This window comes from Arvicola amphibius, chromosome X (assembly GCF_903992535.2).
Source record: "Arvicola amphibius chromosome X, mArvAmp1.2, whole genome shotgun sequence".
In the NCBI taxonomy this organism is placed as follows: domain Eukaryota; kingdom Metazoa; phylum Chordata; class Mammalia; order Rodentia; family Cricetidae; genus Arvicola; species Arvicola amphibius.
This window is the reverse complement of record NC_052065.1, coordinates 100766431-100786225: the sequence shown is the minus strand read 5'-3', so window position 1 is coordinate 100786225 and position 19795 is coordinate 100766431. Positions and strand designations below refer to the sequence as shown.

The 19795-nt window shown below is 43.5% G+C and overlaps 1 protein-coding gene across 1 annotated transcript; it reads left to right on the top strand.

Moving 5' to 3' along the window:
• The first annotated feature begins 3474 nt into the window (after positions 1 to 3474).
• On the top strand, positions 3475 to 17829 carry Rab33a (RAB33A, member RAS oncogene family). The gene is made up of 2 exons (XM_038317369.1): positions 3475 to 3732; positions 17374 to 17829. The coding sequence occupies exons 1-2, from the start codon at positions 3475 to 3477 to the stop codon at positions 17827 to 17829; spliced, it is 714 nt and encodes a 237-aa protein (XP_038173297.1).
• The last annotated feature ends 1966 nt before the right edge of the window (positions 17830 to 19795 follow it).

Below are 19795 nucleotides of genomic sequence, written 5' to 3'. Positions count from 1 at the left end.
GGGCTACACAAAGAAACCTGTCTCCAAAAAAAGATTTATTCTATTTTGTATGTATGACTATTTTCCTTGCATGCAAGTCTGTGCACCATGTGCACACCTGGTGCCCTCAGAGGTCAGAAGATGACGTCATAACCCCTGGAACTAGAGTCATGGACAGTTGGCCATGTAGGTTCTGAGAACTGAACCCCAGTCATCTGCAAGAACAAGTCCTCTTAACCGCAGATCTGTCTTCCCAGCCCTCATGAGTGACATTTTATTTTTTAAAAAAAAATCTAGATCTGCTTTGGGGGATAAATATTGAAGAAATATCAATTCCAGAAAAAAATAATACATTTTATATTTTAAATACTTAGCTATGCTCCTTGTTATTTCTAGGAAAACCATAGTATACTGAGGGACTGGGGCAAGAGGAGCAGCTTGAGCCCAGGAGTTTGGGAGTCAGCTTGGAATGAACACACATGAGATCCAAACCTCTTAACAACATCAGGTTAATAATAAAGAGGTTAATAACAAACATGCTCATTTAATACAAAGTCATTATGGCTGCTGGTAGAAGACAGGCTTTGGAGAAATACTACCAAAATTATGATAGTCAGATGCAATATGAAACAACTGAATATATTAAAACAATTTGATAATGCATGCATAATTAAAACAAAACATCATATAAAAACACATTTTTGTGATAAGTACAATGAGGGCATTTCTCTTGTACTTTGGCTGAAAAAACTATACCGTTTTTACCCTAGCAATGTACTCCACCAAACTCCCTTCCCAAAAGTCATACATTAACAAATACTTCCCTAGGGATTAAAAACCTGTTGTGAAAAATCATATTTCTAGAAATCAAAATTTAAACTTACAAGGTAGTCCTGGTGACAATTTTTAAAGATTTAATTATTTTTATTTTATGTGCATTGGTGTTTTGGCCTGCATATATGTCTGTGTAAGGGTGTCGGACCCCCTGGAACGGGAGTTATTAGCCAATTGTGAACTGCCATGTGGTGCTGGGTATTGAATCTGGGTCCTCTGGAGAGCAGCCAAGTGCTCTCTTAACCTTGAGCCATCTCTCCAGTCCCCATAATTTTTTTTTGACAGAAGCATGTGAATAATTTTAGGTAGATAATTTTTTTATCTTGATAAGCTAGCATAAATTTTACCCATAAACTGGCAGAACCGTTTTTCCACTGAATGTAAAGGATGTGGTATCAATAGTTACTTCCCCTGGCTTTTTTGGAGAGTGTCTCCTATAGCCCAATCTGGCTTCAAATTCACCTATGTTGCCAAGGATACCTTAAACGTCTGATTCTCTTGTCTCTTCCTCCCTGGGACAAGCACTGTATCAACTAGGCTAACCCTCCTATCTTATCATTACAGCTACTCTTCTAAGGGTATGGATCACTTGAGGCATCGGGGGCTTTTTTTTCAACAAGAAATAATCAAAATTATTATGTAGAAAAACAGTCAATTAAAAAAACAAAAGTACTATGCCATGATGATTGTTGGCATACATAAGGATGGTCTTGGATAAAGTAATCCTTCTCTGGATGGTTTTAAATGTTGACTAGTATAATCAAGGGTTTTAGAATGAGTGACCGCACATGTATGATAAAGGACTATAAATACATGTCCTAACTCAAGAATAAGATTAAGTAGAATGCTATGTTTTGAATAACTTGAACTTGGCTAAGCATTAACATTCCAATATGCTTACACACACACATCACTGAGGTACTGAATTGTTTTTTTTTTCCTTAGTGAAAATGGATTCAATCACATTGACTCTTCCTTGTATATCAGCTTGCATAGACAAAATGGCAGCTCATGTGTGCTGCTGGAACCCCTGACTTTGATGACATTAGCAGTAGTCGATTCTGCACGTGTGGATGCTAATGGCATATGTTTAGTATTACCTTAGTCTATGAAATATGAGGGAGATAAGAAAATTCCTAAAACAACAAAATGGGTGCTCTTTATTATATGCAAATGTACCATAACTTGATTTCAGACAAATTCTGAACCTAAAAGTTACTTGCGGAGAGGAAGGAATACGGATCCGTGATCAAGCTGTGTGAGGGTTCGTAAGCCTTGGAAGCTGCCTCTGACATCGTAAAAAAGTTGTATTCATTTATCATCTTCCAAGCATAATCTAGGCTTCTGGCAAATTAGACCCAACCACTCTGTTCTACATGCACTTTAAGGGGGTGGGTGTGAACCCTCCTGGGATTCTCAATTCCCTTTGAAACTCCCGCCATTCTGGGACCAACTTATGACTCTATGAAGGCTCAGGGTATCAGGAATTGTGGGGTTTATGTCATGTCCTAAGTGCCCTCATCTCAGCCTGGAATGGTTAGCTACAGAAACAAAGTCCCCCTTTGCTGGAGCTGTCCCCACTAGTTTCCCCCCTCTCCTGCCCTCTGTATGGCCCTCTCCCGCGGCGGGCCTTCCCCATTGGCCAGCCAAACACAACCGACTGTAGCAGCCAATGGGAGCCGCCCTCTTGAACATTCAGAGGGTGGGTGCTCGTGGTGTGATGAGGGGAGGTTGGCGCCTGGTACGCGCCCCCTACATCTGGCAAGTCTTTGACAGAAACTGTAACACCCCCTACACACTCACACCCGTGTCCCGTGTCTGCCTCCTTTCAGCTGTATGAGTGCCCTCCAGAGGCCACTGCGTGTACCGGTGTTCTGTCAGCGCCCTCCCCAATTCCTTAGGCCCCCAAGTGCACCTGCTCCCTCAATCAGACCGAACACCTCTTTATCTTAAGACTTGCAGAAGGCAGGGAACCACGGCGGCACAGCTGTCAGCTGCTGTGGAGCTGAAAGAGGTACCTCACATCCCCCGCCTCCTAGTGCTGCACCGCACCCGAAGCTCTCCAGTGATGCCTTAGGGTCAACTCTCTTTTGTCCTCCCCAGCTGTGCCTCACTGTCCACTCACCCTCTGCGCTCTAAGTTAAGTGAGGTTGGAAGCCTGAACCCCACCACGGAACTAGGAACAAGAGGCAAGGCTATTCTGGGGGGCCTGTGTCGCCCTCCTCAGCCCTTCCCGTTCTGCTTAGGCTTCTCGCTCCAGTGTGTCCCTGGGGGTCCAGGCAGGGGAGGGTCTAGGCGAAGGCGCGGCACAGCCTGAGCCTGCAGTCTTGGAGCTCACACAGCGGCAGAAGGAGGAGGCTTAAGGCCGGCAGGTTCTCCATTTCTTCTCTCGCAAGCTTTTGTGTCTGTGCCTTAGAGCTGCAAGGAGGGTGCACTGGGGAAGGAGGAGGGGTGTCTAGGGTGAGAGCACCCCCTTCAAGAGCGCGAGCACACACACGTTGCCGGCGCACGCACACACAGTCGGACACACACACACACACACACACACACACACACACACACGCACGCACAAAGCTCTCTCGCCTTGAGCGCACTAACGTGGCCGCTTTCTTTGTGTGGAGCCCTCGACTGGGGTTGGGACTCCGGTCCTGTCCCGGGGAGATGGCGCAGCCCATCTTGGGCCATGGGAGCCTACAGCCCGCTTCAGCTGCTGGCTTGGCATCCCTGGAGCTCGACTCATCGATGGACCAGTATGTACAGATTCGTATCTTCAAAATCATCGTGATTGGGGACTCCAACGTGGGCAAGACCTGCCTGACTTTCCGTTTCTGCGGGGGTACTTTCCCAGACAAGACTGAGGCCACTATCGGTGTGGACTTCAGGGAGAAGACCGTGGAAATCGAGGGCGAGAAGATCAAGGTGATCCAGCTGGTCAGGTCCGGGAAGGGAGGGACCTGGGAGGGGGTTTCGCCTGAGGTAAAGCTCTAGTGATAACAAATGTCTAGCTTTGGTTGTGTCGCCACCTGCCGAGCTCAAGACCCTGGTGGCATCCTCACCCCTTTTAGCTTCTTTCAGGGGCTCCGTCCCCACCTAACCCAATTTTCCTGGGAAGACAGAGTGGTTGCATTTTTACCCCTTGCCCTCGCCTTACAGCTCCTGCCTGGAAAAGCCGGTTTGAAATTGTCCTCAACCCTGAGCGGGAGAGACACCCCTGAGCACAGGAAGGCCTGAAACATTTCTGGGATGTCTTGTGGGATGGATCCCAAAGCACTTTATACATCTTGAGGTCTTTTCTACCTCTTGGGTGCCAATAGGCTGCAAAAAAAAATCATCTTGGCTAAGCCCTGTGACATTAAGAAGGCTGGGAATTCATGGAGCATGAAAACTGCGTTATTTTAAATTATCGTTTACTCTTAAGATTGGGGCTGAGTTGGAATGGGGGTGGAGAGATGGTTGTGTCACAAAGCCATGAGCCCTTTTAAAGATTGTCGGTCACCCGCTGAGCTTTCAGCATCCTCAAAACTTGTCCTTTGGAGGCAGTCCCTCTCAAATGCTTGTTTCTTTGCTTGCTTTGGGGAACCTAATGAACGAAGTGCCCATTGCTCATTCTGCTGGCATTGTCTTCAAAAGGCCCATTGGGAAAATGTAGCACAATTTATCTGAGGGCCAGAGGAAGTGCCTTGACCCTCTCCCCATAGTTTATTAAGTAGGTCAAGTCAAAATATTTTGTATATTCATTTCGTGCAGTAAAAGGAGAAACTCAGTAAGACAGGAATATGTCAAGTGCAGGGAGGGGGGTGGCAGGAAGCAGGATATGGCAAGGGCAGCTTTGTGTGTCATGGAAATCTTCTAAGAAGGCACCAGGGATATTAAAGACCAATTCCTCTAGACTCATAGCTGGCCTTTGCTTGTGTCTGTAGTTGGACCCCAGGTAGGGTCAAAGGAGAAGGCAAACTTCTTGCTGCAAAAACTGACTGAAGTAGCCACATGTCGCCTGTCCTGTCTTCTAAGTGAAGTGGAAAAGAAGAGCTAGGGAACTGGAGGGGCTGATGAACGCATCCAAATTGTGCAAGCTTTCTTGGTGATTAAAATGATTGCATTTTAAAATGGCCTCAGAAAAACAACCAAGACACTGCACTTCAGGAAGACTGATAGGAGATAAGGAAAGAGTGACCTCCTGGGTGCAGGGAGATGGTACATTCTTTTGAACTTGTGATCTTTTTGCTTCTCTTCCATTTCTAAGGAGACAGGGATTGCTTCTGACCCTTTTAAAAATCAATCGGTATCTGTCGCTTTCTTTTTCGAGGACTCTCATGTTGAACGGTTCGCACAGTCAGAGGGCTTCTTTATGGTGTCTAGTTTTCTCTAATATAATGCCTACCAGACGCTGGAAGTCTAAGACAGATTTGTTTGGTTTTTTTTTGCCAAAGTAGAAATAAACCAATGGATGCATTTTGAACAAACCTTCAAAATCATTCATTTTAATGTTATCATTTATTTAAAATCAAGTGGTTACAATGAAAAGCTAAAGAGTTCCCTGGGCTGACAGGTCAGGGGAGGGTGCTAAAGTCATCTGGAATTTGGAGTGGTGGGAAAAAAGAAAGTATGTGGGGGGGGGGAAAAGGAAGATGAGGGGGGAGGGTTGGGGGAGGAAAGGAAATGAGGGGTGGGAGGTGAATATTGGATGAAGTCATTACCCAAATGGCCTTGGTACGTGTTTTTTAAAAACCATTCCTCCTCTACTGTACACCCCTGTATTTAACCAACTGGGTCTCAGAGTCTCTGCCAAATATCCCGACTTTTTTTTCCCCAGAGGGACAGAGCCGTGACAGATGTGACTCACTAGAAACAGGAGGATCACACAACACCACGTGCAGATAAGTGCTTAATATGGGCTTTTGGGGGGAAGGTGATATTTTCAAGAGGACAAAGCCTTATAACACAGTTTCAAGTGAGGAACCTCTTGAGACAGAATTCTCCAATGGACCATCAGGGGAGTGTGGGACCTTGGGAGATGCTGAACCTGCTCCCTTGTAAGAGAAACAAGAAGGCCCAAGCAGCCAATAAGAGACGAGTGTGTCTGGAAGACGGCAGAGCATAGCACCTGGCAGAGATCAAGAAAGAAGTAGATTGTGCCTTCATGCTTTGACTGCTTCGCAGGAACAGAGTGCCAAAAACTGGTTTGAAGATGACTGGATGACTAAGTGTCCTAGCCAGTCGCCCTTTCGGGGGGAGAGACAAAGGTACAGTGGGGGTAAGCTGAGGCAGCCCTAGAGGTTCAGCCAGCAAGAGTAGGTTCTCAGATTATAAAGTAGAAGCGCCAGGCAGGGGAGATGCTCCTGCTTGTTCTCAGTTCTGGAATAGGGCACAACCTCTTCCAGGCTTGCTCCCTTGTGTCTCAGGGGTGGCACACATAACAACCTCTGCTGGGGATGCCTGATTTGCCATATTCAGAACGAACCACTCTTCCGTATCAGGGGCTATCCTTAGGAGTCTGAAGCCCGCATTTCTATCTATCTTTCTTTTTTTTTATTTTTTGAGACAGGATTTCTACATGGCTTGGAGCCTATCCTGGAACTAGTTCTTGTAGACCAGGCTGGCCTCGAAGCCACAGAGAATCCGCCTGCCTCTGCCTCCTGAGTGCTGGGATTAAGGGTGCAGGCCACCACCGCCCGGCTTTGAAGCCCCATTTCTTTCCCCCATCACCACGTGTCCTCTTGTACCTCATACCTTTTACAATCCAATGTTTCCTGGTTAACACATACTCAGAAACCCCCCATGGGAGCTAGAGAGGTAACTCAGAGGTTAACAGCACTTGAACCCAGGCCCTCTGGCAATAACAAATGCTCGGGGACCTGGGTTCAATTCTCAGCACCCGCAAGTGACTCATAACCATCCATAACTGTAGTTTTATGGAATGGAGCACCTACATGTTCACCACAAAAAAACTCATACACACCCAATAAACCTAAAATAAAAATTCAAAAGAAATGCCTCCAATAATTAGGGAATAATAATTGAAAACTTCTATTTATTGGGGCTGGAAAGGTAGCTCAGTGGTTAAAAGCACATATTGGTTCTTTCAGAGGACTCTGTAATTCCAGCTCTAGAGATACCTGATGCCTCTAACCTCTGTAGACACATTCATTCATGTGCACATACTTACCCATAACTACAAATAATAAAAATTAATCTAAACTAAACAAAAACCTTCTGTTCAGTGACTAAACAAAGTCCAAGCTAGTCATTTTATGTCTTACTTGATACGGCAGCCCTAGGAATTAAGATTTTAAAATACTTTTAATTAAAAAAGATCTACATGCAGTATGTGTGAACATTTGTGCATGCACACATACATGTGTGTTTGTGTGCGTGTGAAGTCACATGTATTTCACAGTGCACATTGAAGGTCAGAGGATAACTCGTAGAAATCTGTTCTCTTTCCACCTTGTGAGTTTCAGGAATCAAAGTCAGGACATTAGGCTGGGTGCCAAATGCTGAACCATCTTGCCAGCCTAGAATTGGGGATTTTTATCATTCTCAATTTTGAGAGAGATGAGATAGCTTGCGCCACAGGCACAGGGGTCTTTTGTGATTGCTAGGCTTTTTAAACTTCGTTTTTTGTATTTTATTGGTTTTTCAGAGACTGGGGTTTCTCTGTGTAATATCCCTAGCTGTCCTGGAACTAGTTCTATAGATCAGGTGGGCCTTGAACTCACAATGAGTGGCCTGCCTCTTGCCTCCCCAAGTGCTGGGATTAAGTAAAGGCCTGTTCCACCAATGTTCATGATTGCTAGTGTTTCAACTGAGATCCAGAGCCCATGTTCTTTACACTGAGCTCTATAATCAAGCCCCCTCATTGGTAGTGATGCTAGACTACCAAGCAGCCAGTCTTACTGAGTATAGGCAAGGAACCCATGGCTATGGCCCAAGGATCCAAGAGCGTTCAAGTTGTCTCCGTCAGGTTTGGGGGGCATAGTTCACTGGTAGAAGATGTGTGTTTAGGCTATGTGAGGCTTTGGGCTTATAGCCCCAGCACCACTAAATAAATAAAATAAAATTCAAGCAAGAAATCTCTTTTGCTTGAACTCAAGACACTCAGAGAGAGCTTGGAGTTTGCTTTTCACACCTGGGCTGTCTCACTTTGGACATGAGAATTACAGGTGTTCAGAGCTAGAAAAGACCTTGGGAAAAAGTCTCAAATCCAAAGTCCTCATTTTATAGGTAGGGAACTGGAACTCAGAGTGGAAAGCCACTTACCTTAGATCAAACAAGATCAAGTCTAAACCCTTTCCGACACTCTTTCTGGGTTTCCCATTGCTGGGCTTAGAAGAGTACCATAAGTCTTAAGTCCATTTAACCCAGAAGGTTATCTGTGAGAACAACACTGAGGGATTCAACAAAGGGAAAGCCGGCAGCTTTTCCTGATCAATCTAGGAAAGATGGAGTCATATTCCAACTCCCAAAGGAAGGGAGGAGCTTTTCTTAATAACTGTGATGGGCATTGCGTTGAATCTGTTTTCTTATAACTTAATAATTATGCATTATATATGTGTCCCCTACAAGTTTAGCTAACCATTTTGCATCTGTCTCAGGCTAAAAGCATCAGAAACCAATGAATAGGGCTAGGAGGATTTAGCATTGCTGAACCATTCTTGGTGACATTTACAGAAAGTAGCCCTTCTGTCTAGCTTGGTACTCCTACACGCTGAGCACTACAGCAGCGGGTCAGCCATGGCTATAGACAGGCATGGCCCAGAGGTAGGGTTCTCCCCCCTCTGCTGATCCCTGGGGAAAACACCTTCCTGTGTTACATTACTAAGTGCAAGGCGGCCTGAGCTCAGTGTTCCTTACAGAGTTGCCTACGGTCAGAATGACGTCATGTTTTCTGTGGGGACTTCTAAGCTTCCATCTTCTGTCAGATAGCTTAATGGTTAACTATACATCATTATGTGAGTCCCTTGTTGCCTTCCCCTTTCTCTCCCTCTCCCTCCCTCTTCTCCTCCTTCTCTGCTCTGCCCCTTTAATTTTTTTCCCTTCCCAGTGTGGGTGCATGTGTGCATGGTGCCTATCTGTCTGTCTGTCTTTGTCTCTGTCCTTTTCATTCATTGTGTGTCATCTTGTGTATGCATGTTTCTTAGATACATATGCTACATATGGAACAGTCCAGCTAATTAATAAAAAGATTTCTTTTAAATTGAGTGGTAGTGGCACACACCTTTAATCCCAGCACTCAGGAGGCCAGAGGCAGGTAGATTTCTGTGAGTTTGAGGCCAGCCCTGGTTCCCCTTAAAATAGGGCTAGTTCCAGGACAGCCAGGGCTAGTAACACAGAAACCCTTTCTCAAAAAACAAACAGAACAAAAGATTTATTTTAAACTTTCCCCATCATCCATGGGAGTATCCACCAAAGGTTGTAACATGTTTCTTTCTTTCTTTTTTTTCTTCTTAGTCTTTCTTTCTTTCTTTCTTTCTTCTTCTTCTTGTTTCTTTTTTTTCTTTCTTCGTTCTTTTTACTTGTTTTAAATCGTTTGCCTTCTGCCATTGGCCTTCAACAAAAAGACATTCGTAGCTCATCTATAAAATGGATGCAGATTGTCTACTAGATAAAAAATTACCCAGGTCAGCCAAGAGTATAGGTAGTGGGATGGAGGGCTGGCTGAAGCTCATTCAAGGCAAGATGTGGGCAGCTCTCCACCCCATGCCCCGCAGCCTTTCCATCATCCCCCATTAATCTGGACCTATTCCAAGCTACTCATGGCAAGATAATGCATCTTTCTGCCTCTTCCCACTAACTGCCCTTGCCCTGTTTCAGCTTCTAGAGCCAAGCTTTCCAGAATGAGAACCAGTAGACCCAAGGCACAGTACTAAAGGTTGATGTGCTCTCTGAGACAATGATAACAACTAATATTCATTGAACACTTCACATCTTACAAAAAACTTCTTCTCCATTTATCATTTCATTGGATCATCTTAGCAGCCACAGAGACGCCCAAGTTCCCACTATGGAGACGAGGAAATTAACGGCTTCATTTACTCAGCTACTGACTAGAAGCCAGAGTGCTATCTTTCCAGCTGTACAACTGTATACAGTTGGCCCTCTGTACTCAAGGGGTCCAACTAAATGAAAAGAAAATGTTTAGAGAAAGAAGCAGGGACTGGGGATATAGCTCTGCTAGTAAAGTGCTGGCCTAGCAAATATGAGGCCCTGAGTTCAATCCCAGTGACACATAATCCTGGCCCAGTGAGGTATACCTGAAAATCCTAGCACTCAGGGAATAGAAACAGGAAAATGTAAACTACAAGGTCATCTTGTATTTGGCTAAATAAGTTTAAAGGCAGGCCAGCCTGATCCTAGATTGAGATCTCTCTCTCTCTCTCTCTCTCCTCCGTCATCTCTATCTCTCTCTCTCTCTCTCTTCTCACTCTCCTCGCGTCTCGCTCCCTCAGTCTCTTCTCTCCTAGGGCTCTCTCTCCTCCCTCCCTCTCTCTCTCTCTCTCTCTGTGTGTGTGTGTACATGTATGTGTGTGCACATGCGCACACATGAATCTACGTAAACATATGCAGACTTTTTTCTTCTTCCCTAAACAATACATTAGATCAAGTATTTTTGATCACTTGCATCATATCAAATATTATAAGAAGAGATACTTTAAAACATGTAGAAAGGCCAGGAGTGGTGGTGAATGCCATTAGTCCCAGCACTCAGGAGGTAGAGGCAGGTGGATCTCAGTGAGTTCGAGGCCAGCCTGGTCTACAAAGTGAGTTCTAGGACAGCCAGAGCTGCTACACAAAAAAACCCCTGTCTTGAAAAACATCCCAGGCATTAGTAGTTAAGGGGCAGTCCTCAACCATGTCCACTGGGAAGAAAAGAAAGAGGAGGGGGGCCGGGTGGTGGTGGCGCACGCCTTTAATCCCATCACTCGGGAGGCAGAGGCAGGTGGATCTCTGTGGGTTCGAGGCCAGCCTGGTCTACAAGAGGTAGTTCCAGGACAGGCTCCAAAGCTACAGAGAAACCATGTCTTGAAAAACCAAAAGAAAGAGGGGGGAGGGGAAGTATCTTCTTTCATTCCCTAGCAAGGATGAAAGGACAGTAAGGATGCTGAGGACAGGAAAACTGCATCCGCAGACACAGAACCCATTCCATGCATCCAGTGAGCCTGACTGATGTACTTCCCTTTTAGAGGTTTTGAGGCCATACCTGCTAGTTCTTCTGTTTTCTGCTGGGAGTAGCCTGCTTCCGGGCTTATGTTTCATCACAGGCAGGGGTGCAAAAACTTTGGATGTGGTTTATATAGAGCTAGAATTAGAACAGTAACTGCCTCTGAACTCCCAAACGTCGACATGAAAGCTTCAAGGCTTTCTTGTAGCTTCAGGAAGGCAGAGGAGAACTCCAGCAGAGGGGCTCTCCCTATAGTTCTGGCAACTTGGGTGGTTGTACACAATTAGGAAGCCAAGGAAAAGCCAAACAGCCAACCTACTCAGTTCAAACACCTCACACATTCCCACCCGTGTTCCTGCAGGTATTTTTAGAATCCTGAGCTCATGGTGTTAAAGCATCTGCCACATGCCTGAGGGCCGACAGGGATTCAGCTTCACTCAGAGGCGAGAGTTAAGACTACTGGAGAGTGGGGGTGGGAAGTGGAGAGCGGGAGCCAAGTGGAAATGATATTCCTGTACTAGGCCTGTTTTCTTCTCCCTGACCTCCAGCCCTCTCCCATCTGCCTCTCTTCCTTCCTGCTCAGAGCACCAGAGAGGTAGAGGGAATAAAATCATTTTTTTGTCTCTGCTTACAGAGGCTTTTTGCTTCTGTGTATAACCAAAGTGGGATGCTTTCTCTGAAATGGTCCGGCAGATACCTGAGCTGTCCTACTGCTGGTACTTTCTAGGGGCTCAGGCCAATACTACTGTTCATCATCACTAACCTCAAAGCTGAAAAAGACTGCCTACAGTTTAGTCAGCGAGAGACCGGCAGCACTGATGAAATAAAGAAGACACACATGTATTCTAAATGGAATGATGTAGACCCCAAGACAATCGGAATTCCTAAGAAAAGAAATTGGAGAGAAGTTATAAGAGATTTGCAGATGGGGAGACTGGAGAGATGGTTCAGTACTTAAGAGCATTGGCTGGCTGCTCTTCCGGAAGTCTGGTGTTCATTCTCATCTGGAAATACCTGCAGGAATACAGTTGGGAATGTGGGAGGTGTTTGGGACCATCTGTAATTCCAGTTCCAGGGGGATCTGTTGTTCTCTTCTGGTCTCTTTAGGGACTGCATGCATGTGGTACATAGGCACAGATGCAGGCAAAACATCCATACATATAAAATAGAAATAATAAAATATTTATCTTTCAAATTAAAAAAATGAAGATTTGAACCAAGCATGGCAACTCATGCCTTTAATGCCAGTATTTGGGATGCAGAGGCAGGTGGATCTCTGTGAGTTCAAGGTCAGCTTGGTCTACAGAGGGAGTTCCAGGACAGCCAAGATTAAATTGAGAGACCCTGTCTCAAAACAAAGCCCACCTCCCCTAAAGCAAGATTTGAGAATGAAGGTAGAAGCAGAAGTTGAGTCTTCAAGAATGTGAGATTGGGATCAGGCTCTACTGTGGAAGGATGGACTAGTGGGTACAGTCACAGAGAAAGATGTGGCCAAGCATCTTGAACCTAGGTAGGAATACGTCAAATTAAGACAGACTGAAATATTTCCATTTGACAGCACATGCAGTGTAAGGCCACCATAATTTCCTAAAAAGGAAGATGACATACAGGTACAAGCAGGGGATGTAGGTAGCTAGTGTGACAGCAGCATTTAGGGAGCAATGGAGTGGAGACATTCAGGAACCAAATGACTGCTGTAGTCCAGAAATAGAGAGAGGAGAGTCTGACCAAGGTTCATGAAAATCCAAATGGAAGCTGAGGCTGATGGTAAATATTTGGCGACCCCAACACTAGAAGACTGAGATAGAAAGACTGAGGCCGGGCAAGAAATGAGCTCCACTAAAAGATCCTAGAGGTTAATGAAGCAGAGCCAGGACAATGGAAACTGATGTCCGGAATTATGGTCTTAGAAGATCTTCACTCCGTAAAGAGATTCAACTATATTCCACAGATTATACTCACAGACGGCTAGATCCAAATAAAGAGTAGAGACTTCATTTGAAGAGTCAAGTAGTCAAGCAAGAGGCCATAACAAAATTTGGCTTTATAACTGAGAATTTTATAGGCTCTTGAGATCAGCCATTCTGAGCATGAATATCTCTTGTCCCAGACCCTGAATATATCACAGAAAATAAAACTGGGCTTGGATATATGTTGACTTCCAGAGTGTTCCCCTTGCCGGGCGGTGGTGGCGCACGCCTTTAATCCCAGCACTTGGGAGGCAGAGGCAGGCGGATCTCTGTGAGTTCGAGGCCAGCCTGGTCTACAAGAGCTAGCTCCAGGACAGGCTCTAAAAAAGCTGCAGAGAAACCCTGTCTCGAAAAACCAAAAAAAAAAAAAAAAAAAAAAAAAACAGAGTGTTCCCCTGGGAATTATGTCTGTGCATATGTTACTGATACCAGATTATTCTCTTCATAATTTGGCCTTTATCCCAAAAGCCAAGATGCAGAAGAAAAATAGAGTGAATTAAATTAACTTTTACATAACAAAGACGTAATATAAAAATAAATTGAAAAGCAGGCATGGTGGGCTCAAACATGTAATTCTAGCACCAGGGTGAGACAGGAGGATCATGAATTTGAAGTCAGCCTTGGCTACATAATTAGATCTCATTTAAACAGACAAATAAGCTAGATGGCAAGGTATTTTGTTTGTTTGTTTGGTTTGGTTTGGTTTTTCTAGACAGGGTTTCTCTGTCTTCCCTGGCTGCCCAGAACTCACTTTGCAGACCAGACTGGCCTTGAACTCACAGAGATCTGCATGTCTCTGTCCCCGCCCTCAGTGCTGGGACTAAATGTATATACCAGTACCACCCAGCAACGGTGAGACTTTTAACATTAGTTTTGCTTTTCTGATGGCAGTAAAGCAGGCTCTTATAGTCCAGGCTGGCCTCCAACTTGCTATGGAGCCAAATATGGCCTGACTCATCTTAGTTTTTCTAATTATGTAATACAAGTTAGGTAAGAAGGTACATGCCTATAACCCAGAGCTCAGGAAGGTGAGACAGAAGGATCACCAGTTTCAGGCCAGATACACACACACACACACACACACACACACACACACACACACACATATATGTCAAGTCCTTGTCTCAAACAACAATGACAACAACAACACTACAAAGCAACATGTATTGTAAACCATAAAATTAGGGCAAGGAAAAGGAAAAAAGACAATAAATATTACCTATATTCAAATAGCCATTAATATTCTGGTATATACAATTCTAGATTTTCCTACAAACATTTGTGTTTAATGTTTTTTAAAATTGAGATTATATCATATGAAAAAACATTTGGGGCCAGTTAAAAATTGAACATACAAGCACTAAAAATATTATATGTTCTTTCTCTTTCTCACTTTTTCTCTCTGGTCTTTTATTTTATTTTTATTCTATTTTATTGATATTTATTGAGCTCTACATTTTTCTCTGCTTCCCTCCCTGCCTCGCCCCTTCCCCCTTCAATCCTCCCCCAAGGTCCCCATGCTCCCAATTTACTCAGGAGATCTTGTCTTTTTCTACTTTCTACTTCCCATGTAGATTAGATCTATGTAAGTCTCTCTTAGTGTCCACATTGTTGTCTAAGTTCTCTGGGATTGTGGTTTGTAGGCTGGCTTTCTTTGCTTTAGGTTTAAAAACCACCTATGAGTGAGTACATGTGATAATTGTCTTTCTGTGTCTGGGTTACTCACTCAAAATAATGTTTTTTAGCTCCATACATTTTCCTGCAAAATTCAAGCTGTCGTTATTTTCTGCTGTGTAGTACTCCATTGTGTAAATGTACCACCACATTTTTTTTCTTCTCCATTCTTTGATTGAGGGGCATTAAGGTTGTTTCCAGGTTCTGGCTATGACAAGCAAAGCTGCTATGAACATAGTTGAGCATGTGTCCTTGTGGCATGATTGAGCATCCTTTGGATATATACCCAAAAGTGGTATTACTGGGTCTTGAGAAAGGTTGTTTCCTAATTTTCTGAGAAATTGCCACACTGACATCCAAAGGGGTTGTGCCAGCTTGCATTCCCACCAGCAATGCAGAAGTGTTTCCTTTTCCCCACAACCTCTCCAGCATAAGTTGTCATCAGTGTTTTTGATCTTGACCATTCTTTCAGGTATAAGATGGAATCTCAGAGTTGTTTTGATTTGCATTTCTCTGGTGACTAGGGACGTTGAACATTTCCTTAAGTGTCTTTCAGCCATTTTAGATTCCTCTGTTGAGAGTTCTCTGTTTAGGCCTGTACTCCATTTTTTTATTTGATTATGTGATCTTTTGGTGTTCAACTTCTTGAGTTCTTTGTATATTTTGGAGATCAGACCTCTGTCTGATGTGGGGTTAGTGAAGATCTTTTCCCATTCTGTAGGCTGTGGTTTTGTCTTGTTGACCGTGTCCTTTGCTTTACAGAAGCTTTTCAGTTTCAGGAGGTCCCATTTATTAATTGTTTCTCTCAGTGTCTGTGCTGCTGGGGTTATATTTAAGAAGTGATTCCTGTGCCAATGCGTTCAAGTGTACTTCCCACTTTCTCTTCTATAAGGTTCAGTGTGGCTGGCTTTATGTTGAGGTCTTTGATCCATTTGGACTTGAGTTTTGTGCATGGTGATAGATGTGGATTTATTTTCATTCTTCTACATGTTGCTATCCAGTTATGCCAGCACCACTTGTTAAATATGCTTTCTTTTTTTCCATTTGATATTTTTTGCTTCCTTGTCAAAGATCAAGTGTTCAAAGATGTGTGGATTGATATCTGGGTCTTCCATTTGGTTCCATTGGTCCTCCAGTCTGTTCTTATGCTAATACCAGGCTGTTTTCAGTACTATAGCTTTGTAATAGGGTTTGAAGTCAGGGATTGTGATGCCTTCAGAAGTTCTTTTATTGTACAGGATTGTTTGGCTATCCTGGGATTTTTGCTTTTCCCTATGAAGTTGAATACTGTTCTTTTGAGGTCTTTGAAGAATTTTGCTGGGATTTTGATGGGCATTGGGTTGAATCTGTAGATTGCTTTTGGTAAGATTGTCATTTTTACTATGTTAATTCTGCCTACCCAAGAGCACGGGAGATATTTCCATCTTCTGGTGTCTTCTTCAATTTCTTTCTTCAAAGATTTAAAGTTCTTGTCATATAAGTCTTCCACTTGTTTTGTTAGAGTTGCTCCGAGATATTTTGTGCTATTTGTGGTTATTGTGAAGGGTATTGATTCTCTGATTTCTTCCCCAGTCCTTTTATCATCTGTGTACAGGAGGGCTACTGATTTTTTTTGAGTTAATCTTGTATCCTGCTACATTGCTGAAAGTGTTTATGAGTTGTAGAAGTTCCTTGGTAGAATTTTTGGGATCACTTATGTAAACTATCATATCCTCTCTCTGGTCTTTTAAGACAAGTTTTTTTTTCATGTAGCCTAGGCTGGTCTTGAACTCACAGCAAGCCTTTTGTCTTACCTTTGAGTGCTGGAATTGCAGCTGTGAATTGGCGCAAATATGACTTTAAGTGTGTGTGTGATATTCCTCTCATAGTGAACATTTTTTTCCTTCAGTAAAAATAACACTGTGATCAAGATATTTTCATGCAATTTGAGAGCATCTTTTCAATGTCTATAGAATAGATTGCTGGAAGTAGGATTACAGGTCTTAAGAGCTGTGAACATTTTAAGATTATTGATAAAATTTTCACATTGTCCTCCAGGAAACTTGACCAATTTGTAAACTATTTCTATTAATTTTAAAAAGATTCATTGTTTTATGTGCATGAGTGTTTTCTTTGCATGTTTGTAAAATGCATTACGTGTATGCCTGGTACTAGCCAAGGTCTGAAGAGGGCATCCAGTCCTCAGGGACTGTAGCTAGAGGCAGTTGTGAGTTAACTTATGAATGCTGGGAATCAAAGCTGGGTCCTCTGCAATAAGTGTTATTAACCACTGGGCCAACTCTCCAGTCCTGTGTACTCTTTTTAAACTGCAATCCTTTATATTTTTCAACTTTGTATTTTCATTCATCATTTTCTTTTTTTCCTTTCTTTTTCTCTCTCTCAGATCTCTCTCTCTCTCTCTCTCTCTCTCTCTCTCTCTCTCTCTCTCTTTCTCTCTCATTTTTCAAGACAGGGTTTGTCTTTGTAGCCATGGCTGTCTGGAACTCCCTCTTTAGACCACGTTGCCTCTACCTCCTAAGTGATGGGATTAAAGGTGTGTGCCACCACCACCCGGCTTCATGCACCAATTTCAAGAAAAAACTTAAAAAACTTTAAAACTTCTCTCTGAGCTTTGATAGATCCATTCAGCTGATCTGTCAAGGACTTATTGCTATAACAGGACTTGTTACCTCATTTTCTAATGCGTTAAGACTATGCTTTTTCTCATCTGCTCGTGTTTCCTTTTCCAATTTCACATGTGGGTTTTTGTTGCAGGTTCAGGTGTGGGACACAGCAGGACAGGAACGCTTCCGTAAAAGCATGGTGGAGCACTACTACCGCAATGTGCATGCCGTGGTCTTTGTCTATGACGTCACCAAGATGACCTCCTTCACTAACTTAAAAATGTGGATCCAAGAATGCAATGGGCATGCTGTGCCCCCACTAGTCCCAAAGGTGCTTGTGGGTAACAAGTGTGACTTGAGGGAACAGATCCAGGTACCCTCCAACTTAGCCCTGAAATTTGCTGATGCCCACAACATGCTCTTGTTTGAGACATCAGCCAAGGACCCCAAAGAAAGTCAGAACGTGGAGTCAATTTTCATGTGCCTGGCTTGCCGACTGAAGGCTCAGAAATCCCTCTTGTATCGTGATGCTGAGAGGCAGCAAGGCAAGGTGCAGAAACTGGAGTTCCCACAGGAAGCTAACAGTAAAGCTTCCTGTCCTTGTTGAAACCAAATAGTGTAAATACAAGAGAATTAGCATTGGAGTTTTTTTTCTTTCCCTTTTTTCTGTGCCTGCACAATGCTGACACCTGCTTGTTTCCATACAAACTGATATCAAAATAAACTTTGTATAGATTATCACATGCCTTTATGTCTTGCTTTCTTCTAGGAAGACGTTTTTGTTGTTGTTTGGAGTGTTGAGGCTAGAAGCTAGGGCCTTGAATCTGGTAATAAAGAACTCTGCCACTGAGCTACATCCCTAGCCACAAGAAGAGTTTTTTGACAGTTATAAGTATTTTTTTGTTTGTTTGTCTGTTCACTTTTTTTTTCTTTGTTTAAGACAAAGTCTCAGTGGTGGCGCATACCTTTAATCCCAGCACTTGGGAGGCAGAGGCAGGCAGATCTCTGTGGGTTCGAGGCCAGCCTGGTCTACAAGAGCTAGTTCCAGGACAGGCTCCAAAGCTACAGAGAAACCTTGTCTCGAAAAAATAAATAAATAAAAAAGATAGAGTCTCACCATTCAGCTCTGGTTGTCTTGGAACTCACTCTATACACCAGGCTGGCCTCAAACTCACAGAGATCTGCCTACTTTTGCCTCCCACGTGCTGGGATCAAAGGTAAGGCATGGACCACTATCTCTGTCTGTCTTTCTTTCTTTCTTTCTTTCTTTCTTTCTTTCTTTCTTTCTTTTCTTTCTTTCTTTCTTTCTTTTCTTTCTTTTTTGAGACAGAACCTATTTAGTCCTGGCTGTTCTGGAACTTGCTATGTAGACTAGGCTGGCCTCAAACATACAAGATCCTCTTGCTTTTGTCCCTCAAGTGCTGGGATTAAAAGGGGTGTGCCACTTCACTTAGCTCTGTGAAGTCCTGAAAGGAGATGTGGACTTAACATTTCCTGCATTCCCTAGGTGTGTGCCTTAGATTCCCCCCCCTCCCGCTTTCTAAAGTGTAAAAGTAGGCGGTCTTGCCGGGCGGTGGTGGTGCATGCCTTTAATCCCAGCAGTCAGGAGGCAGAGGCAGGCGGATCTCTGTGAGTTCGAGGCAGTGTGGTCTACAAGAGCTAGTTCCAGGACAGGCTCCAAAGATACAGAGAAACCTGTCTCGGAAAACAAAACAAAACAAAACAAAACAAAAAGTAGGCTGTTTTACAATTCCAGTTCTTAAAAATATTCTATTCTTCCACATTTCACCATAAGAAGCTGAGTTTGTCCCTGCGATCCCCTCTCCTTTCTTGGATGAGGCAAGGCTCAAGCTAAGAAATACATATTGTGCAAAGAACGCCATGGAATATGTGTTACAGGAAGATACATCTCCTATGTTCAAAGGCCCCGTGGCCCAATTACAGAATAATGCAATTACTTAGAAACAGGAATTCAACAACAGAGGGCTGGAGAGATGGTTCAGTGATTAAGAGTCCTTACTGTTCTTAGAGAGGATGCAGGTTTGATCCCCAAACCCACATCATGGTTCACAACTGTCTGTAACCCCAGTTTCAGGCGATTCAGCCTCCTGTTCTTACTTCTGCATGCACACGGCACACATACATACATGCAGGAAACACTCATGCACACAAAATAAATCTTTTAAAAAAGATTTTATTTATTATGTATACAGTGTTCTGCCTGCATGTACACCTGAAGGTCAGAAAGAGGGCACCAGATCTCATAGATGGTTGTGAGCCACCATATGGTTGCTGGGACTTGAACTCAGGACCTCTAGAAGAGCAGTCAGTGCTCTTAACCTCTGAGCCATCTCTCCAACCCACAAAATAAATCTTAAAAAAATAAAATTAAGCAACAGTGAGTACAAGGGTATGTTGAGAATATATACTCAACATCACTGACTGCTCCCAGAAAGAATAATCTAATTTAATATTTTTTATTTATTTATTTGTGTGTGGGGAGTGCATAAGCATTCTGGCATTTGTGTGGAGGTCACAGGATGGCCTGCAGGAGTTGATTCTCACCTTCCACC